Genomic DNA, 23,070 nt, shown 5'->3' with positions numbered 1-23,070 from the left:
ACAGACAGACAGACAGAGATATGTTACATAACACCAGCGAGTGCAAATCTGCTCCTCCTGCTCCTCGTGTTCCTGTCAGAGGACTGCACCGGTTGTTTTGTCTCTGACGTTCTGCAGAATAATGGGCGAGACGAGACGGAGAGCCTCAGAAGAGAGAGAGAGAGAGAGAGAGAGAGAGAGAGAGAGAGAGAGAGAGAGCATCATATCTATTCTCTTAGCATGCCCTCGCCATGTCTCTGACTCTGCACCCTCTTGACGTCTGTACCGAGGAGGACAGAGAGTAACAGATGTAGTTATTATAGTACAGCAACTGAGGATATGATGAGTGTCACTGGATGAGAGAAAGAGAGGTTTCAATGCCCCCCCCCCCCCCCTCCTCCCACTCACATGTCTGGTTGTGTTGCTTCTTTCTGTCCCTGCAGAGGCATGGAGCTCTAACCTGTAGCCTGCATGGTGGAGGACAGACGAACCGGCCAACCTGGGCGACCGGGGGGGGGGGGGGGGGACCAGGGACGGGGACGTTCTGCGTTCGTTCGTTCATTCATCATCTTCCTCGTCTTCACCCCCTGCGCCCTGTGAGGAAGCACTCGGCATTGGCTCCGCTTTCATCTGACAGAGGAAATGAATCAGAAACTCGTTTACCCCCCCCCCCCCCCCCCCCCTACACACACACACACACACACACACACACACACGCACACACACACACACACACGCACACACACACGCACGCACACACACACACACACACACACACACACACACACACACACACACACACACACACGCGCACACACACACACACACACACACACACACCCCATTTCATATCTCTTCATTTCACAGACTGTGATCACTGCCCACACGTGTGTCATGTTCCTATCAGTCACTGAAGAGAGCTGCCCCTCACAGGCTCTGCTTTAAACCTGGTGCATGCATACAGTGGTACGTACAACCTTCACTTGGCCCTGGAGACAGACATCACACACACATGCATGCACGCACGCACATGCACACACACACACACACACGCATGCACGCATGCATGCACAGTTGCACACACACATACAAACACACAAACCCAGGAGGAAACACATCAAAAAGAAGTGGATGATAATAATCTATGGTGGCTGTAACTGCTGGTGGTGATGCAACAGTGAGCCAATGCTTTCAGAAGGCTGCCCTCTACAGAGGCAGGGCTCCCACTACAACCAGATCAAAGGCAATTTAGAGGAGGCTTGGATCCCTCCTCGCATAGCTTCAGAAAATGTACTCAACCTAAGAAAATGAATTGTAGGGACTGTATTTCCCCCCCCCCCCCCGACTCCAGGCCCCCCCCCCGAAGCCTCAGTATTGGGTTCTGTTGCACGTGGAGAGGGATTATAACCATTTTATTTTTATTTTTTCATATTGCTATTATTTTCTTTTTTTTTTTTTTTTTGTAAGGCGCATGACGTGTTTCTGTCTTGTGAACAGCTGTAAAACCCTAGCATGTCTGTGATTGATTGTGATTACTTTGAATGGAACATAACGAGTGAATAAACTGCTTTAGAGTTTTTAAATGGTTTTCTTCGTTTGATTATGTTAATGCTATACAATAGCCTGTATCCCACCCAACACCACCACCCCTTCATGTCATCTCTCAACAAGTCCTAAATGGTTTGACCTTGTCGTTGCGAACTTGTCTGCGGCGCAATTAACTCACAAATAAACTGAGGTTAAAGGTAATTTCACTGTTCTGCTTTTTCCCCTTCATTATGCACGTTCACTTGTCCCTTTAATTTCCCCCCCTCTGCAATGGAAACTGCTCATCCACCATCATCAGTCTCCACTCTTTGATCTTGTGGTGGATGCAGCACGCATGCGCTCCTCATTGGGTCCTCTGCACTGTCTGGAGTGAGTTGGATGCGCGTTCTCCTCACTCGCATCCAGAAACCTGCACCTCAAAACTGTTGCGATGGGGAGGATCATGAGGAGAAATCACTTTGGGATTTTCACGTTTTCGTTACTAATGACTTTTGCCTGCGCTCAAAGGTAACGGCTTCGGTTTGCACCCTCTCTATATCGCATGTCATGTGGCCTATTAAACGTGCCCAGTGTGTGTTACTAATAAGCTATTACACCACCTTCTCTCCACAGCAGCAAGGATAGCAAAGACCCAAGCAATATGCCTCTGGTCAAAGACACAGTGGACAGACTGATGAAAGGATACGACATTCGGTTGAGGCCAGATTTCGGAGGTAAAAGGAAATTGAAACGGAATGTCATGTTTTCCATTTATGACGTGAGGTTCATGCTTAATGAATGGCAAAAAAACCACAAAAAAAACCCCAGACTCAATTATTTCCACGACCAATCGTTCACAGCCTACTATACCTCAACCAAACAGGTCTTCGATCATATCCTACCTATAGGGTGAAGACATGTCATTATCCATCTGTGCAGGCTCTTAAGTTGAAGATCGATTCCATTTATAGCCTAACAGGTTGCACTACAAGGGGGAAATAAATAGCATGTCGGTGTTCTAAACACGCCCGTTTTAATAATCCCAGTTATCAATAATATAATAGGCTTAGAGACTAATATACAAATGGTTGCCTATAAATAGGCTAGTGGATATAGGTGGAGGAGCAGAGCCTTAAGTATAGCCATATGCGCGCGTCACGAAATTCTTTAATTTACACGATGGGAGAATTATTAATTTCCCTTCTAATAAAGACCCCTTTCTCTTCACAGGTGCGCCGGTGGCAGTGGGGATGAATATAGACATAGCCAGCATAGACATGGTATCCGAAGTCAATATGGTAGGTGCATCTCTTCATAATTGTTACCCCCCCCCCTCCTTAATATTGCCAATTATGCATGGCTGGAATTCTCCTCAAGTAGTCAGACTTATAATAACGAATGGTCATTCGTGTTCGGGTGCTGTGAATCGTTTTGAGATATTATGGGGAATAGCCTGTTAATGCTTCCTGGGTAATATTCATGTTTGATATTAGCAATCGCTCCATTTTAGAAAGAACCCACCCCCGTCTCAGCCCCTGCGTTTTCAGCCATGGTGGTGTGTTGTGGCTGCATTTGAATTCAAAACACACGCTCACTGGCGCACTTGTACGCACACCCTTGCGCGCACGGAGGGATGTGTGTGTGTGTATGTGTGTATCCCTGTCTGTTTCGTGTGTCACGCGTCGGTGCTGTAATTCTGTGGACATAACCCCATGCATTTACCAAGAAAATTTAGTTATTCTTTCCTCAAAATCGCATCGTTGTGGTTTTCGTTATTTGGGGTAGGGGTACACAGCCCGATGTCTCTTTGAGGCGGCTGAGAACGTCATCAGCCACCGCCACGTAAATGCATGACCTGTTGTCAGATCGTGAATGATGACGTAAATAATTTGTTAATACTATGCTTACATGTCTGGTCATACAACAACAAATCACCGGGATATTTGATCGAGCTCCACTCCGAGTCCACTCCACACACACACTGCACAATCCAAACGTGCTGTGTGCGAGTTGGGTAGAACAGGCTAAAAGTTCAACCCCATACAAGAGCACCACCTACTGGTCGGTTTGACAGAAGCTGCAATCAAATTCACACTTGTCCCAGTGTTGTTTTTTTTTTGCTTTTTGTTTGTTTTAGTTTTTAGTTGATTTTGTACATGCATTTTCTACCCATCCACAAATATTCAAAAGCGTATGTTGTTGAGTGTGAATTCGGAAGCGTGCCAACAGAAATCATTATGAATTAGGCCCTCTATGGGGCAAAAATAGAGATGTTATATAATAACAGTATGTATCTATAGTTTTCCGGTGGGGAGTGGAGGAGATGTATTCCTTCATCGATTCACAAATGTTCAACGTTCTTTTTCAAGTATCTGTGTGATTTTACACCTCGAGCGTTCACTCCACACTGACATTTCTTGTTTTGTTGTTGCTGACGGTGTGGTTTGGCTCGGCCACTTTTCCTCTTAAATATCTTTTGACGTCTGCGTCTGCATCATATTGAATGGTCATCTATAGCTACGACAACATGGCGTGGCCTCTGTGCCGTCGCTCTGGAGGAGAGTGTTGGTGATGAAGCCATTCATTGGGAAAGCATTCAGTGAATTGTTTTGGCTGAGGACACGTCGAGGATAGAAGAGCCCTTGGGGGTCAGAGGAGATTTGAAATAGAAACTCCCTCCCTCACCCACCCGCGCCTCCCTCCCTCCCTCCCTCCCTCCCTCCCTCCCTCCCTCCCTCCCTCCCTCACCCACCCGCGCCTCCCTCCCTCCCTCCCTCCCTCCCTCCCTCCCTCCCTCCCTCCCTCCCTCCCTCCCTGCCACCTCCTTCACTGAATTCCTCACTGTGACTCTGAGCTCAGTGGCGTGTAATCCACCTCTGTCTTGCTCCGAAGGGCTATCTTACTTCAGAACTATGAATCCATGCATGCATTCATCTGGAAAAGAAACACTTGCTTCCTCGTGTGTGTGTGTGCGTGTGTGTGTGTGTGTGTGTGTGTGTGTGTGCGTGTGTGTGTGGTGTGTGTGTGTGTGTGGTGTGCGCACAAAACTGTGCACGAACAGTGAATGAAGACTGACGTCATGCTGCTCCTCGCAGCTATACGAGAACGTTCATCTCATCTCGTTTTTTCGAGGAAAAAGAAAACAAGGTCCCAGCCCGAGGGCGGCGGTGTAAGCATGCTTCCCACACCACGGACGCTGTTTAGACGAGAGTGGAATCCCCCCCCCCCCCCCCCCCCCTCCTCCTCCCCTGGTTTGTGTGCCACACGTTGTCATTACCTGGTGGAATCCTACCGGGGGGGGGGGGGGGGGGGGGGGGTTACATAACAACCTCAAACACCACGTCGGAGGAGGAAGAGGCTCCTCTGCCTCAGCGTCTCCTCCTCCTCCTCCTTCCTCCACCTTCCCCTCCTCCACCTTCCCCTCCTCCTTCCGCCACGTCCGGATCTCTTTAGTACAATAACGGCTAATGGCAGCCGATGAGATTGATAATATTGCGAGATGGAGTAATATCAGCAGCACGCTCCGTGGCGGCGGGGCACCAGGACTGGGGTTGCTGACCTATACGCAGGGCAGAGCTTCTTTGATCTACCGCTCATCAGGGTTAAAGTAAGATTAAAGTAATAAGTAATGAGAGGGAGGGAGGGAGAGCGAGGGAGAGGGAGAGAATACAAGAGGGAGAAGAAGAGAGAGGAGGAGAGAGATGAAAGGAGAATTGGATGGGAGAGACACGCCGTGTGTAGTTTACCTGGATGAATTTCGATGTCTCCTCTTTTGATCACTGCATCATCGTATTCTCACTTGACACAAGCTGGGTGGATGCTATCGTGTATACACCCCTCCCCCGCTTGTTTAACCCCCAGAGTTCCAACCTATCGGGCGCTTTGGAATATTTTCTCTCTGACTTCTACCGTAGAATTAAAAAAAATCTATACCATTCAATAGAGGCCTTGCACGGAATGTTTGTGTAGTTCTCTCGTCTTCCAGCATAGCTGCCTGTAACATAGCAACCATTGTTTTGTACATGGCAATGGAAGAGACAACGGTTGCTATGTGCCAAACAATGGTAACGGTTGCTATGTGTTGATATATGAGAAATGTATTAACAAAAACATTGTGTGTTATTACTGCAACAGTAATATCATGTCTTTCCAGTGGTTTACCTACTCTACCGCTGCATAGAAATTAGGCATTTTTCTTTTGAAAGTGGTTGCCAATGGTTACAGGCAGCCATGCTGGAAGAGAACTACACAAACATTCCGTGCCAGGCCTCTGCGGTCAGTAGTCGTTGTGACATCGTTAGAATGTTAGAAGCTTCTGCAACAACACTTGCCATCGCTTGCCCCGTACACTCCTCCACCCGTACCAAATCTACCCCCCCCCCCCCACGTTCCAACGTCCTCCGCCCTCACGAGACACATCCGACTAAATCCACACCTCCGACCGCTAACGGAGGCGTAGCCGCTGTAGGCCGACCGCCTACTGATTAACAATCAGTCCTCTTTTCCCTCCAACGGTTGCTGTTGGAACTACTGTAGAATATGTGAGCTCGCAGATTATGGAGTTAATCCTAGTTCTTCTTCTTCTCTCTTTCACACGCAGGCCGGCCGGGAGATGAGTGCCATTGTAGCGTAGTGAGAGGGTTTGGGCCGCAGACAGCTGCATGCTCCTCTAATTAGGAGAAGATACAACCGCCTCTGGTGCAGAGAGAGCTCTGGGTTTTAGTCAAGGCTCATTGACGCTGTGTCTCCCCCCCCCCCCCCCCCCCTCCCCCCACTGCCTCCTGTATACAGGGTAAGGGGCAACAGTGGCTCAGGAGGGTAGAGCGGTCGTCTGGTAATCAGAAAGGTTCCTGGTTCGAATCCAGCTCCTCCTGGCAGCGGGTCGAGGTGTTCTTGTGCAAGACACTTAACCCCTAACTGCTCCCGATGAGCAGGTCGGTGGCACCTTGCATGGTTGCCATCGCCGTCGGTGTGTGAATGTGTGAGTGGATGGGTGAATGGGTGAGGCATAAGTTGTAAAGCGCTTTGGATAAAAGGGTTATATAAATGCAGCCCATTTAGATAAATGCAGTCCATTTAGGGTAAGGGGTTTGTGTTGATGTGGAGGGTAGGGTAAGGGGTTTGTGTTGATGTGGAGGGTAGGGTAGGGTAAGGGGTTTGTGTTGATGTGAAGGGTAGGGTAAGGGGTTTGTGTTGATGTGGAGGGTAGGGTAAGGGATTTGTGTTGATGTGAAGGGTAGGGTAAGGGGTTTGTGTTGATGTGGAGGGTAGGGTAAGGGATTTGTGTTGATGTGAAGGGTAGGGTAAGGGATTTGTGTTGATGTGGAGGGTAGGGCAAGGGGTTTGTGTTGATGTGGAGGGTAGGGCAAGGGGTTTGTGTTGATGTGGAGGGTAGGGCAAGGGGTTTGTGTTGATGTGGAGGGTAGGGTAAGGGATTTGTGTTGATGTGAAGGGTAGGGTAAGGGGTTTGTGTTGATGTGAAGGGTAGGGTAAGGGGTTTGTGTTGATGTGGAGGGTAGGGTAAGGGCAGGGATGCAGTGGTGGGTGGACGGGGTACCACGCCGTCCTAGTAGTTCGCTGAGCAGAAGTATGCGCAATCGCGCACGGATGTGTACGTGCAGTCGCGCACGGATGTGCACGCGCGCGCACACAAAAATGCGTTCACAATTTCCACTGGACTCGTCGCGCTGTGCGCCAAGTACCCGGCGGCCGGCACTTATCTATCACCTAGACTTTGCATAATAATAGGATACCGATAGCATAACAAAGAACGAGAAGAGCCAAACCAAAATACAAGCCTGTACCAATTGGTGGGGGTTTGCTTGAGCTGTGGAACCTCTCACTATGTGACAATGGTCCCGACTGGAAGGATCAAGGATGAGGCATTAAGTTGTGCTTCAGAAGAAAACTGTCCTTCTGTAAACTAAGTTACATTGTTAATTTAGTTTGTATTTACTTTTCTAGTTTAAGTTCATTCAATTTTTTTTTCTTTTTTTATTATCTTTCTTCCCCTCCTTTTTCCCGATTTTTCTCCCATCCCACCCTTCCTGGTTGTTGCGTACTTTCCCCTACTGTTGGTCCGGGAGACCGGAGACTGTCACATGCTTTCCTCCGACGCATGTGCAGCCTGGGGCAGGCCAACCTGGCCGCGCAGGTTCTCACCGGGGAGAGTGTAGCGTGTGGGAGGCCACACTATCTCTCCTTAGTTCCAACCCTCGCTGAGCAGGCGCCCCGACCGAACTGTAGGGGTCGCTGTCCACAACGCCCAGGACCCACCCTTCAGCTTTCCCACCCCCTGATACAGCCAATTGTATCAGTGTGAGAGGCCAGCCAAGCTGATAGCAACGCCGGGAGCTGGATTCGAACAGGCGAATCCTAGTGTCTCCCGGTGTTGGTGACGAACGTAATCTCCGTGCGCCACCTGCCCCCCCAAGTTCATTCAATTAAAGAAATTGTAACTACAATTACATTTAAAACATTGTTTGTTTTTCAACCATATCTGTTGACAATATAATTTCTTTATATATTGAAGTCTACATCCTGCTACCTTTTTCAGCTTCTCTATTTCAAGGCAATATTTACAAAAACTAAACTAAAACTAGTAATTTCCTATACAAACATGTTTCCTACTATTTATTCTGCATAATAATCATCTGTTCTGTGCGCATGCGCACATGTTTGTGTTGATGTGGTGTGTAGGATAAGGTGAGTCATTCTGAGAGTATGGATGCAGTGATACTAGCGGGATATTGGAGAATTTCCCACAAAAACTGAAACCAAGATGCTCGTGTCAGAAATCAAAGGGAAATGACTAGATTTTCTGCATATTCTTTTTTTTTCTGGGGCGCTTTGAAACATCTAATATGTCTCTAATGGAGACGAAGAGATTCATATCTCCATCACTTGTGTTCAATAATAACCCCAAGTCTATAGCTGTTCAGGACATGTTATGGATCCATGTGGCACTGTGATATTATAGGACTTGTGATAAGTGCTAACGGTGCTACCCAAAATTGAGATCTCAAACCCCGCCCACTTTCAAGAAAAGAGAGGGCAGAGTTTGAGAAATGTCAATTTTCACAAGAGACCTGTTACGGAACTGCCCACTGAGTTGGGTTGAGGCGGGTGCTGGGTTTATTCCAGAGACAGGCTTCTCTCTGTGTGTACGGCACATTTTGAGAACAGCTCACGCACATGTGTGTGTGTGTGACAGTGTGTGTGTGTGTGTGTGTGTGTCAGTGTTTCTTCTTTTGTGTGCGTCGTGCACAATGCTAGTGCATTCCTGCGCGCTGTTGTTGAGGCACAAAGGTCAGTCGTGTTGTGATGTAAATCTGCAGGTGAGCCAGCAGTACCAGGGTTTTCTGTCCTGTGTCTCTGTGACATTACAATGGCACCATTTTGAGAGCGAAAACGTCTCCTCCGAGGCGCGACCGTGTGTCCTGCTGGCCAGGTGGACTGAAGAGGCGTGACCGTGTGTCCTGCTGGCCAGGTGGACTGAAGAGGCTTGACCGTGTGTCCTGCTGGCCAGGTGGACTGAAGAGGCTTGACCGTGTGTCCTGCTGGCCAGGTGGACTGAAGAGGCTTGACCGTGTGTCCTGCTGGCCAGGTGGACTGAAGAGGCTTGACCGTGTGTCCTGCTGGCCAGGTGGACTGAAGAGGCTTGACCGTGTGTCCTGCTGGCCAGGTGGACTGAAGAGGCGTGACCGTGCGCCCCCTGCTGGCCAGGTGGACTGAAGAGGCGTGACCGTGCGTCCTGCTGGCCAGGTGGACTGACGAGGCGTGACCATGCGTCCTGCTGGCCAGGTGGACTGATGAGGCGTGACCATGCGTCCTGCTGGCCAGGTGGACTGAAGAGGCGTGACCATGCGTCCTGCTGGCCAGGTGGACTGAAGAGGCGCGACCGCGCGTCCTGCTGGCCAGGTGGACTGAAGAGGCGTGACCATGCGTCCTGCTGGCCAGGTGGACTGACGAGGCGTGACCATGCGTCCTGCTGGCCAGGTGGACTGACGAGGCGTGACCGTGTGTCCTGCTGGCCAGGTGGACTGACGAGGCGTGACCGTGCGTCCTGCTGGCCAGGTGGACTGAAGAGGCGTGACCGTGTGTCCTGCTGGCCAGGTGGACTGAAGAGGCGTGACCGTACGTCCTGCTGGCCAGGTGGACTGAAGAGGCGTGACCGTGTGTCCTGCTGGCCAGGTGGACTGACGAGGCGTGACCGTGTGTCCTGCTGGCCAGGTGGACTGAAGAGACGTGACGTGTGTCCTGCTGGCCAGGTGGACTGAAGAGACGTGACCGTGCGTCCTGCTGGCCAGGTGGACTGAAGAGACGTGACCGTGTGTCCTGCTGGTCAGGTGGACTGACGAGGCGCGACCGTGCGTCCTGCTCAGGGGTGTAGCTCCAGATTCTGGGCCCCATGAAAGAATGTATTTGTAGGCCCCCAGTGAATGCGAGCGCGCGTAAGCGGATTTTTTTTTGGCAATTTTTTTATTGATGAAAATATTATGGTTTTTACCTATACATTCGGATCAGCAGTTCAGCACCTGCACTGTTGGTGGGTGAGCCTAGTAAAGGATGTCGCATTGCGTTCATCTTCAATGAATGGACCAATGCAATAGTCTACCAAAGCCCCCCCTCTCTCTCTATATATCTCACACACACACACACACACACACACACACACACACACACACACACACACACACACACACACACACACACACACACACACACACACACACACACACACTTCAGAAACAAACATGGTATCAATGTGAGCATCAATAATACACCTGAGTGATGTCTAGTGCTGGGCCCTTGGAATCATCCTAAGCTACCCCCCCCAGCTACGCCCCTGGTCCTGCTGGCCAGGTGGACTGACGAGGCGTGACCGTGCGTCCCGCTGGCCGCATTGAATGAAGAGGTGCGACCGACCGTGCGTCCCGCTGACCGCGTGGACTGAGCCGCCTCAGTGGAGTCGGTGCAAAATAGGGATGTAGTACAGATGTGATATTATTACCTCATTATATACTCCCCCTTCTCACTGTCTCTCTCTCCTTCTATCTCTCTCTTTGTCTCGCGCTCCGTCTCTCTACTCTTTCTCTCTCTCTTCCCCCCTCTCTCTCTCCCCCGCTCGTCTTTTTCTCTGTCCCCACTCCCTCTCTCTTATCTCTTACTCCTCTCTCTCTTACCCTCCCACTCTCACCCTCTCTCTATCTCTTTCTCCAATGCAAATCTGTTGGTTTCTGTATTGTTCACCGTAGTTGCTTATGCCCATTTGCATAATACTGTCAGTCCTGTTCTGGACCCAGAATTCAAAGCCAGTATGTTACATTACAAGGTATTCTCGGCATAATCAATATGGCTGATCCAATTCAGGTTGAGCCTGTGTTCTTAGGAGGCAATGAAACTGAATAATAAGACCTTCAACATATGCATAGGTTGTATAGTACAGCAATGCATACAGAGTGGATATTGACACTGGAGTAGGGATTCTGTGTGTGTGTGTGTGTGTGTGTGTGTGTGTGTGTGTGTGTGTGTGTGTGTGTGTGTAGGTGTGTGTGTGTGTGTGTGTGTGTGTGTGTGTGTGTGTGTGTGTGTGTGTGTGTGTGTGTGTGTGTGTGTGTGTGTGTGTGTGTGTGTGTGTGTGTGTGTGTGTGTGTGTGTGTGTGTGTGTGTGTGTGTGTGTGTGTGTGTGTGTGTGTGTGTGTGTGTGTGTGTGTGTGTGTGTGTGTGTGTGTGTGTGTGTGTGTGTGTGTGTGTGTGTGTGTGTTATTCGCTATCCTTGAAGCAGACTCTATGTTATTGTGCTGTCTGCCTACTTTTGTTGCATGTACCTGATCGCATATGGAACTGACTACCTGAAAGCATTTACAATGTTTATGTCTCTACTATTTGTAATTCATGTGGACATAAATAAATGATTAAAATGCGGTGTGTGTGCGTGTGCATGCATGCATGTGCATGCTTCAGTGTGTGTGTGTGTGTGTATGTTCGTGTCTACATGAGTGCATGCATGCTTGTGCACGTGTCTGGGTGAGTATGTTGTGCAGGTATGTGTGTGAGTGCGTGCACGCACGTGTGTGTGTGCATGAGTTTGTACATGCATGCGCATGGATGCATGTGCATACGCATGTGTGTGTGTGTGTGTGTGTGTGTGTGTGTTTGTGTGTGTGGGAGGTGGTGTGGGGGAGGGGTAGAAGGGTATATTCACTCCTCGTCCTTCTCCTCATTCTGCTCATTAATTACATGTAAAATACCTGCGGTTGGTTGTTGTTAGGAGCGACTTCCAGGCCTATAATACTCTTCTGTGAATGTTAATTAGTTGGCTGTGAATTAAAAGATTTAAACAAACCAGCTGTAGTAGCTTCTGCGATGGAGGGAGGGGGGGGGGATTAGTGGGGCGTGAATGTTCCCTTTATCACGATCATTATCCAGACACACGTCACAGTGTGAGTAAGGGGGGCTATGGGCGTCTGATAATGGGGGTGACGGCCATGGGCAGCGCAGCGGTCAGGCCCGACGTTAGGTCTGCGTGGCCAGGGGCAGCGGTCAGGCCCGACGTTAGGTCTGTGTGGCCAGGGGCAGCGGTCAGGCCCGACGTTAGGTCTGTGTGGCCAGGGGCAGCGGTCAGGCCCGATGTTAGGTCTGTGTGGCCAGGGGCAGCGGCCAGGCCCGATGTTAGGTCTGTGTGGCCAGGGGCAGCGGCCAGGCCCGATGTTAGGTCTGCGTGGCCAGGGGCAGCGGCCAGGCCCGATGTTAGGTCTGCGTGGCCAGGGGCAGCGGTCAGGCCCGACGTTCGGTCTGCATGTTCAGGGGCAGCGGTCAGGCCCGACGTTCGGTCTGCGTGGCCAGGGGCAGCGGCCAGGCCCGATGTTAGGTCTGCATGGCCAGGGGCAGCGGCCAGGCCCGATGTTAGGTCTGCGTGGCCAGGGGCAGCGGTCAGGCCCGATGTTAGGTCTGCGTGGCTAGGGGCAGCGGCCAGGCCCGACGTTAGGTCTGCGTGTTCAGGGGCAGCGGCCAGGCCCGACGTTAGGTCTGCGTGGCCAGGGGCAGCGGTCAGGCCCGACGTTAGGTCTGCGTGTGAATCCTGTGTCTCGTGTCGGTGAATTAGCAACCATTTTGATCTTGTTTGTCCAAACCGATTCTGTTCCATTTTATTTTCAGCTTGTGGGAAAAATAAGCTCATGATATTTTTACTCATTGTTGCTATGACAACACAGACGTTTCTTTTTCCTTTTTTTGTGGTGAATTCAAGGGAAGTCAAGGAAAGCATATCAGGTTGTTCTTCCAGGCACCTCTTTATTTTAAGGTGTTATCAGCCGGGTTAAGATCAGGGGCCTCTTTATTTTAAGGTGTTATCAGCCGGGTTAAGATCAGGGGCCTCTTTATTTTAAGGTGTTATCAGCCGGGTTAAGATCAGGGGCCTCTTTATTTTAAGGTGTTATCACCCGGGTTAAGATCAGGGACCTCTTTATTTTAAGGTGTTATCAGCCAGGTTAAGATCAGGGACCTCTTTATTTTAAGGTGTTATCACCCAGGTTAAGATCAGGGGCCTCTTTATTTTAAGGTGTTATCACCCAGGTTAAGATCAGGGACCTCTTTATTTTAAGGTGTTATCAGCCGGGTTAAGATCAGGGACCTCTTTATTTTAAGGTGTTATCAGCCAGGTTAAGATCAGGGGCCTCTTTATTTTAAGGTGTTATCACCCAGGTTAAGATCAGGGACCTCTTTATTTTAAGGTGTTATCACCCAGGTTAAGATCAGGGGCCTCTTTATTTTAAGGTGTTATCAGCCGGGTTAAGATCAGGGACCTCTTTATTTTAAGGTGTTATCAGCCGGGTTAAGATCAGGGGCCTCTTTATTTTAAGGTTTTATCACCCAGGTTAAGATCAGGGGCCTCTTTATTTTAAGGTGTTAAGGTTATCTCTCAGGGAACCAGGTTGTTTTCTTTCTGTAATGGTTTGCGTCTTACATCTTCGAGAGTGTTTTGAAAGTAGACTGCAGTATGTAGGAAAGAAACAAGCAGGACACCCACGGAGCCACGGCGCTGCCTGCACACACACACAACGTCCCTCTCTGATCGTCCGTGACTGAGTGAGTGAGTGACTGGATGAGTGACCACAATTTATCATTCGTAGGCTTCGTAGCCCACGGCAGCCACCCTGCGCGCCAAAAGCTATACATCTTGAGGTTGAAATGTTGAAATACTTGTATTTAAATTAAGGCTGTCAATCGATTGAAATATTTAATCTGATTAATCGCATGACTGTCCATAGTTGACTCGCGATTAATCACATATTTTTTATCTGTTCTAAATCTACCATAAACGGATCTCTTTCAAGTTTAAATACTCTTATCAACATGAGAGTCAACAAATGCTTGCTTTATGCAGCCATTTAACACAAAAGGATGACCCTCATGCATTGCAAATTTGCATCAAATTCCAAACAAAGTGATGCACAAAATAACTTTTTTTTTATCCACTTTTTTCTCCCATTTTCTATGTTTTCTCTCATCCCAATTTCGTATCATCCAATTCAACCCTCCCCTGTCACGGACGCTGTTTCTTGCCTCCCACAAGCCGGCTGCAATGTGGACTAAGTCATACATAGCACAAGTCCCCTCCGGTACTTGAGGTAACAGCAGTCGCATCTTTTCACCTGCGCAGCTCGATCTCTCAGTGGCGAGGAGTAACGCGTGGGAGGCTCACGCTGCCCCCGACACTTCCTGATTCTACTGCGCAGGCGCACCAACCGACCTGTAGGAGTCGCTGTCCACAACGCCCGATCCCCACCCATCAGTTTCCCACCCCCTAATACGGCCAATGTGTATTAGTACGGACGACCAGCTAAACTGAAAGCAAATGTGGAGCGCTGGGCTCGAACTGACGAGCCCAGCGTCTCCAGCATTTCGTGGCGAGCGCCTTGCCCACTACGCCACGTAGCCGCCCCTCACAAAATAACTTAAAAGAAAATAATAATTTAAAACAATGAATAAAGTGTGCATGAAATAATAGGGGAAAGAAAACGTCAGGAACTTGTTACATTCACCCACACAAGGGCTGAGGTCTCTCTCTCTCTCTTAAAAGAATTGTGCATTAATAACGTGTTCACTTTGACGGCCTTAATTTAAATGTATTTATTTTAAACGTTTATCATTTGGCTTTTGTTCCGAGCAGTTGGCATTTACACCACCGTGGCAGAAGTGATACTACACGCCTAGCAACAATTAGGCGTAAAAAAAAAAGAATAAATCCTCGACCACTCACTGCTCATCGCAGGGAACAAAAGGCTGTGTGCCTTTAAAACAAGCAGTAAGTTAACTGGCTCCATTAAAAGCCTGTGATGAGCTGATGACTCCACTAATAGGCCTGTCTGTCAGGCACTTTCTGTATCCGAGCTTAAGTAGCAGAAAAATGACCCATTGAGAAGGGAGTCATAAGGGGGAGGCGGCCATGATGTTACCGTCCTGAGGGATGTGTATCGCTACTACGGCGACTCATTCAGAATGCGCTAAGCACCCCCACCCCTCCCCTCCCCCCTCCCAGTTCCCCCGCCCTCCTTGACCGCTAATATTTAATTTGAGGCATATACTTAACCAGTCACCGCGGGCCGCCGCCTCGGCACGGCACGACAAATGAGAAAACGCAGCGTGGCCCGCGACGCCCGTTGGCATCTCTCTTAGCTGACAGGCGGGGGGAAAGCGGGGAGGTGTGTGCGTGTGTGTGTGTGTGTGGTGGGAGGGGGCTTTGGGATATATATCTACCAGAAGACAAACACAGACTGTCCCCCTGTTCTCCAATCACCGCTTTTGACTCCTGGTTGTCATGCGGACGGGTCTCCGTATCACTCAGCGCGGCGGCCGGCCCGGAGTGTGTCCTCTCTCTCTCCCCTAAGAGATATGAGTCGCTGACGGACGAGGCTCGCTAATCAGCATCGTTATAACCATCAGCCGCCCACGCCACGGCCCTGTGACAGGACATGACGGATGACGAGCATTAGCGGTACGGTGGAGGTCTGTCCGCACGCTGCTGTACGCTGTGAGGAAGAGGAGGTCGCAGGGGAACGCATCAATTCTGTGGGCTGTCTCTCTCTCTCGCGGGACTTATTCACGCGGTCCGCTGATGCATTTCGCCGCCGATCTGTGTAATATTATGTCGTACTGTACTATTACTGGAAGTAAACGGTACCGGTGTGCGTTGTTTTGTAAAATTGTGATCATTGTTTTGTGATAACCTTTTTTTATTTATTGCAGCAAGATTACATATTTACAAATAAAGTGAACCTTTATCAACAAAACATTTTTTTTTATTAAATATATTTTAATATATTAAATATATAATAAAGATTTACATAAGTAGAGAAAAAAGAAGAACCCACTGAGAACCCCCCCTCTACCACCCACCCCTGAGGCCCAAGCTACCACCACTATCTTATCACAATTTACAGTGGACTTCAACTGTACCACCAGATTTATTATTGCGTATTGTAACCGTTGTCTTTTTTGCTCCACGTGTGCGAGCTGTCGAAAGCTCAGAATACACTATATCCAAACACATCAAAGTCGACGCTCTGAGAGCAAGAAGATTATAGGCTTCTAAGTCAAATCAGAATTAGAATGTCTTTATTTTTACATACACTAGGAGTCTGTCCTCTGCATTTAACCCGTCCTAACGACTCGGGAGCAGTGGGGAGAGCCACAGCGCGGTGCCCGGGGACCAACTTCAGTTGTGATGCCAGTCAGGGACGTGCACAGGACTTTAGAGGGGCAGGTGCTCAAAGGCTGAAAAGGACACTGTGTGCGTGCAAAGCGAGCGATACGAGCGTGCAAAGCGTGCAATCCTTTTTGGTGATCAAATATTGAATATTAAACTATAAAAATCAGTGCAGGAGCTCACTTATCCTTTTTTTTTTTTTTTTTCACAGTACCTGTCCTTTCCAAAGGACTTCTTACACCTAGATCTCCTTTCTAGACCTTTTTAAACGTATTTCCTTATTACACTGCAGCACAGGACTCATAATATTAAAAATTTAATATATCCTGAATGTAATATTACTCACTCTAGTCCTGGTTACCACACAGTACTATTCAGGGTTAATCCCCTGGCCTTAAAAAGGTTTTCTTCCACAATCCCAAGGAAATATAACATCAGCAAATCATATATCCCAGATAGCAAAAAGTGATTGAATCAACATTGTGTTTTTGTCAGGCTGAAGATTGGAATCAACATTGATGTCAGACATAGAAAATAACATTGAGAGTGCTCGTGTCGTATATTATGATAAATATAGCTCCTAAAACATGCTGTGAAACTGTCCCCAAAAGGGATTAAGTACAAAGAATGATAAAAGTTCTTTCAAGTTACAGGAAAACAGATCTTTGATGCAGAGAATAGGTACTTTGCAATAGATAGTCAGTTAATTAAAGTAAGCTTTACTATGGGCAAAATTAATGCAATACACTTTTAGTCTATAAAAGTTAATGATTAATAATTGAGACAGTAAGTATACTGGGAACATGATGTAATTAAAGACTCTGTTCTCAGAATAGAGTGTGTGGGTGAGGGGACTTGGAATGTGACCACTGAGAAATTTACATACACAGTAAGTGGTCAACAAACTCTATTTACGACCGGGTGTTGGCCAAAAGCTGGAACAAAGGATGAGCACATCATGTAGTTGTTATCTAGCTGAGTCTTGTGACACAGAGACAGACAGCTCGAGAGAGGAGGTTTCAAGGATGAACTATCTTTAAGTAACTTAGATTTATTTTAACTGGTTTAATATACTTACATTAGTGTGAAACAAACTGCAAATATTACTGTTGGATTGTACAAAGGCTGCTGAATGGGATAATATGAAACATGTTGTATATAGGAGGAGAATCATTGAAGTTTACAATCAAGTCTTGGTTGAACCAAGTTGGACATATTTTAAATGATAACTAAGTATAACTGTTAGTAGATATTAACTTAAGCTAAAAAGAATGATTAAAATGCTATAAAACTAGGCTTGATAAATACAAACAGTGATTCTCATCTGGAACCAAATGCTTTTGAGACAAAAATAAAATGTATGTGTTTAGGGAATTAAGCAGAATTCAACCATAAATATCTTGAGGCTTAATACCAAAAGTATTAAGCCTATTTTTTACTAGTTATAATACTCTGATTTGAAACAATGAAAAATGGAGCAGTTAGACCAAGTCCAACCTCCTTTGAGATTTGAATTGTGAAGGCTGGTGATTGGATGAGACCATATGTGTGATGTCACTGATGACCTCACGCTGAGAGGTTTCAACTCATTGATAAAAGGGGAGTGTTGAAAACACACGACACACGACACACAGAACACAGGAACCACCCCCAACGGAAGAGGACGGCGAACGGGAGCCGACGAAGAAGAAGCTCTTTGAAACGAGAACACAATTCCTTTGTCTCCTGGCAACAAGAAATCAACAACCTGAACTACCTTGAAGATTATTACTCCTAACTACTTTTTAGACTGGACACAAGTGAATCGTGGCATAGTACTTTCCAACTTGTGTTCAGACAGCTTCATTTATATGAAACAGAATATTCTTGTACACTTTTTGACTTTGAAATAAACTAGGTCTGAGAAATAGAAACCTCTAATTTGATTCCTTTTCTCCGCCGTGCAACAACAGTTTTTAGTAATACGAAATAGAGCCAACAGAACACAACGCAGCAGATTAGATTATATGATCAGAAAGCTCTATTAGAAGGGCGGTTAGGTGGCCGAGCGGAGATTGCGTTCGTCACCAGCCCCGGAGCTGTGAGCTCGATTCGCCTGTTCGAATCCAGCTCACAGCTCCGGGGTTGTCACCAGCTTGGCTGGCCGTCTGCACTGATACAATTGGCTGTATCAGAAGGTGGGAGAAGCTGGCGGGGTGGGTCCGGGTCGTTGTAAACAGCGACTCCTACAGTTCGGTCGGGGCGCCTGCTAAGCGCGGATTTGGACTTGAGGGGGATAGTGTGGTCCTCCCACACGCTACGCCCTCTCAATGAGAATCCGCGCTGCCAGGTGAAAAGAAGCGGTGATTGGCTGGACGTGTGTCGGAGGAAGCACGTGGTAGCCTCCACTCTCCCAGATGATCTGACTGTGGGGGGTAAGTGCGCAGCGACCAGGAAGGGACTGGGAATTGGCATACGACTAACATTGGGATGGGAGAAAATCTGAGGAAAATGGAGGGGGAAAAAGACCAATAAAAAAAATAAAAATAAAGCTCTATTAGATATTACGATACTCGCTATGATCAACATGGAAAGAACATTGAATTTTCAATCAATGCTGACAATAAATCAACGTTGATTCAACTATGATATGATCAACATTGAAATAATAGAATTGCATCAACATTGATTCATATATATATACATTGCATTATACATTGAAACAATGTTATTATTAAATGACCATTTCAGCACTTTTTCAACCTTCCTCTGTATGATTTTAATATGCCTCATTAAAGAAAAATAATAATTTTTTTTTCTTTTTTCTTTTGATATTTTTATTGTTTTTTTTAAAGATTTTTCACATACAGTTACTTACATTACAAAACACACATTGGGACAGAAGGGGGGGGGGGGGTTCCTCCAGTTCATCTATGCCGTCATCCACATCATATGCCAGCAAAAACAGATCAAAAAGAAAAACAAGCAAAAAAGGAAATCTAACCCAGACAGGCACTGCACAGTACTGCACTTGCCTCGAGCCCATTCACATGTAGGCATACATATATATACATATATTATTTTTTTCTATCCAAAGTCTGTCCATACAATGGGGCATTGGGCCTTTAGAAGGATCTGAGGAATTGTAGCAGGAAAGTAGTCCAATAGTGGGGCCCACACATCCTGAAAGGAAGCGTTGTTGCCTCTATGCATTGCACGGAGTCTTTCATGGCGTAGCACACCGAAGATCTCTCTGTACCACATCTGTATGGATGGAGGTCTATCCTTAATCCAGTTTATCAGAATGCATTTCCGGGCTGAAAGCAGAAGTTTATCAAATAGTTTGAATTGTAAGGGTGTCAAATTAATTTCCTTTGATGGGAGTCCCAGTAAAAAAGCTCCCGGATCCTTCTTTATTTTCACCTTGAAAATGTCGCTCAACTCACGTTGGCCCCAGAACCTGGATATACACTTACATTCCCAAAAGTAGTGATAGTAGGTGCCCAGATCTGTTTGACATTTCGAACATAATGGAGATATTGAACGGTCCATTTTGTTTAGTAACACAGGTGTGATGTGTAATCTGTGAAGAATTTTATATTGTGTTTCTCTTAGTCTGTTACAAGTATAAACCTTTTTAACTGGGAGCTCACTTATCCTTGAAAGACACCTTTATCACTGACTTAAAAAATAATAAAACATAGGCATAAAAAGGGCAAATTCTTTATGAGGCACAAAAGGGCAGGTGCTCGAGCACCCTTTGGGCTCTATGTGTGCACGTGCCTGATGCCAGTGCCTTGGTCAAGGGCTACGGCAGGAGCATGTACTGTACCTAGCATGCCTGTTCTTCATGGTGCGGACTGGGAGGGACGCGCAATACGCGGAGGACACCCACGTGGACACGGGGGACAGCATGGAACCCGCCCCCCCCCCCCACCCCCAGTCAGGTTCAAACCCAGGACCTTCTCCCTGTGAGGCACCACGCCGCCCCGGGCTAGCGTGGTGCTAGTGAGCCTATCGTGTCTTTGTAATTGACCTGAATGTCAAGCTCTGCCCTCTTTTCTTGACCCTGCAATCACAACAGTTGCTTTCATCGGACAAAACAGATATTTCTTTCCATCCTGGAACCTCCATCACGAGCTTTCCTCCGTCGAGCTAAGAGAGAGGGGGCGGAACATGAGATAGGTCAATTGCATGTTATCGACACCCTGTTCATCGCAGAGCTATTCTATTTTCATACAGTTGCATACAGCAGTGAATGTTTGGTTTAAGCTTGTTTATTGCATACAGTACACCCACATGTATTGGCTGTGGTGGTGGTGGTGGTGGTGGCGGTGGTGGTGGTGGTGGCAGCGACAGCTGACGTGTTGTAATGGAGGTCTTGTAACAACCGTAGCCCGTCAGTTTTCTCAGGGAAGCACAAATGTATTTCTTGTCATTCTGTCAGATTCTTAATGGTCGTTTTTTTTTGTTAGCCCAGAAATATATCTGTGGCAGGGCTGCTGTTGCCGTGCAACCAAGCCTTCATGTTTTCTTTGTTTTGATCTTTTTTAGTTAGCAGGATCCGTGTTTTGATTTTTCGATCACATTTACATACTCTGTTTACTCGCTGCTGTCGTGGGTTTTCTTTTTGTTAAAAATTGTGTTGCAGTTCGTACAACATCTCTCTCTCTCTTTGTCTCTCTCTATCTCTCTGTCTCTGTCTCTCTCTCTCTCTCTCTCTCTCTCTCTCTCTCTCTCTCTCTCTCTCCTAGTGTACAATGGATTGTCTGTGTGTGTGTGGTATTTATGGTTCATCAGAGGAGTAGCCTACTTTCTGACAAGGGGAGTGAAGGTCGTATCGTAGTCTGGGAATGGCTGGGGAGACACACTTTAACGACGGGACGATTAGCGCTTCGGTCCTGTGTAGCCCAGTGGAGACCGCCTGCTGTGTCGTCTCTCTCTGTCTCCCACTCCTGTCTTCTCTCTCTGTCTCCCGCTCCCGTCTCCCACTCCTGTCTTCTCTCTGTCTCTCTTACAGTACCTGTCTCCCTCTCCTGTCTTCTCTCTCTGTCTCCCTCTCCTGTCTTCTCTCTTTGTCTCCCACTCCTGTCTTCTCTCTCCGTCTCTCTTACCTGTCTCCCTCTCCTGTCTTCTCTCTTTGTCTCCCTCTCCTGTCTTCTCTCTCTGTCTCCCTCTCCTGTCTTCTCTCTTTGTCTCCCACTCCTGTCTTCTCTCTCTGTCTCTCTTACCTGTCTCCCTCTCCTGTCTTCTCTCTTTGTCTCCCTCTCCTGTCTTCTCTCTCTGTCTCTCTTACCTGGCTCCCTCTCCTGTCTTCTCTCTTTGTCTCCCTCTCCTGTCTTCTCTCTTTGTCTCCCACTCCTGTCTTCTCTCTCTCTCTCTTACCTGTCTCCCTCTCCTGTCTTCTCTCTTTGTCTCCCTCTCCTGTCTTCTCTCTTTGTCTCCCTCTCCTGTCTTACATTTACATTTACATTTAGTCATTTAGCTGACGCTTTTATCCAAAGCGACTTACAAGTTCTGTACGACAAGCCATCAGGAAGGGCACAACTCTATCAGCTGAGTAACAATGTTCATCAAAGTGTTGAGTGCTACAGTGTAGGTTAGTTTATTAGGACAAGTGCATGACAGTATGGTTAGTTAGGGTTAGATAATTTTTTTCTTCTTCTCTCTTTGTCTCCCACTCCTGTCTTCTCTCTCTGTCTCTCGTACCTGGCTCCCTCTCCTGTCTTCTCTCTTTGTCTCCCTCTCCTGTCTTCTCTCTTTGTCTCCCACTCCTGTCTTCTCTCTCTGTCTCTCTTACCTGGCTCCCTCTGTCTTCTCTCTTTGTCTCCCTCTCCTGTCTTCTCTCTTTGTCTCCCACTCCTGTCTTCTCTCTCTGTCTCTCTTACCTGGCTCCCTCTCCTGTCTTCTCTCTTTGTCTCCCTCTCCTGTCTTCTCTCTCTGTCTCCCTCTCCTGTATTCTCTCTTTGTCTCCCTCTCCTGTCTTCTCTCTTTGTCTCCCACTCCTGTCTTCTCTCTCTGTCTCTCTTACCTGGCTCCCTCTCCTGTCTTCTCTCTTTGTCTCCCTCTCCTGTCTTCTCTCTTTGTCTCCCTCTCCTGTCTTCTCTCTTTGTCTCCCTCTCCTGTCTTCTCTCTCTGTCTCCCACTCCTGTCTTCTCTCTTTGTCTCCCTCTCCTGTCTTCTCTCTCTGTCTCTCTTACCTGGCTCCCTCTCCTGTCTTCTCTCTTTGTCTCCCACTCCTGTCTTCTCTCTCTGTCTCTCTTACCTGGCTCCCTCTCCTGTCTTCTCTCTTTGTCTCCCTCTCCTGTCTTCTCTCTCTGTCTCTCTTACCTGGCTCCCTCTCCTGTCTTCTCCACACACCCTGTCCTCTCCCTGCGATTAGAAATATATGGGCTAGAGGAGATGCAGCTCGACCCCCCCCCCCTTTTTTTTTGGTCAGATCTATGATCTTACATAATGACACTATGATTTTGGGAACTGAACATTCCAATGATCATGTTTCAAGTTTAGTTTTGTTTGTCACATATAAGGTACATGATGTACAATATAGTGAAATGCTTGGTTCTGTATGACCCTCCTGAAATGTCATAAAGTAAAAAGTTAATTAATAAGATCAAACACTATACAAAATATATGATATACAAATGAACATTTTTACAAAATGCTAAAACGAAATGCTAAATGCGGAAAAAAAAACGGTGTCGTGGTAGATGCCACGCTGGCTACTGGGGCTGATGGAAGCTAGTGGTAAGATTCAGAAATAGCATTCTGGGAAAATGTGCACCTGGCAGGGTTGGTTTCGGTGTCTGTGGATGATCGCGTGTTACATTACTTCACCATCTTCATCTGAACTGTTTTCTTTTGGTCATCGAGGA

At 47.4% G+C, this 23,070-nt stretch overlaps 2 protein-coding genes across 3 annotated transcripts in view; both read left to right on the top strand.

Annotated features, from left to right (window-relative positions):
- gabra6a (gamma-aminobutyric acid type A receptor subunit alpha6a) overlaps positions 1-438 on the top strand; it is a gene marked incomplete at both ends in the record, with an annotated part of 28,716 nt that extends 28,278 nt beyond the window's left edge. The window contains one exon of the mRNA XM_084331974.1: positions 423-438. Coding sequence (XP_084188100.1) covers positions 423-438 — 16 coding nt within the window. The remainder of the gene's footprint in view (positions 1-422) is intronic.
- A 1,519-nt stretch (positions 439-1,957) lies between these two features.
- gabrb2a (gamma-aminobutyric acid type A receptor subunit beta2a) overlaps positions 1,958-23,070 on the top strand; it is a gene marked incomplete at both ends in the record, with an annotated part of 104,410 nt that continues 83,297 nt past the window's right edge. Inside the window, 3 exons of one of the 2 annotated variants that reach the window (XM_084331217.1) lie at positions 1,958-2,034; positions 2,140-2,240; positions 2,737-2,804. In XM_084331217.1, the coding sequence (XP_084187343.1) occupies positions 1,958-2,034; positions 2,140-2,240; positions 2,737-2,804 (246 nt within the window). Of the gene's footprint in view, positions 2,035-2,139; positions 2,241-2,736; positions 2,805-23,070 lie in introns of those variants that run through there. The other variant, XM_084331218.1, reaches the window with a different exon arrangement.

The sequence above is a fragment of the Notolepis coatsorum genome (genome assembly GCF_963971535.1).
Source record: "Notolepis coatsorum genome assembly, chromosome: 16".
In the NCBI taxonomy this organism is placed as follows: domain Eukaryota; kingdom Metazoa; phylum Chordata; class Actinopteri; order Aulopiformes; family Paralepididae; genus Notolepis; species Notolepis coatsorum.
The sequence above is the reverse complement of the archived record's forward strand: the minus strand, read 5'-3'. Positions and strand labels throughout refer to the sequence as shown.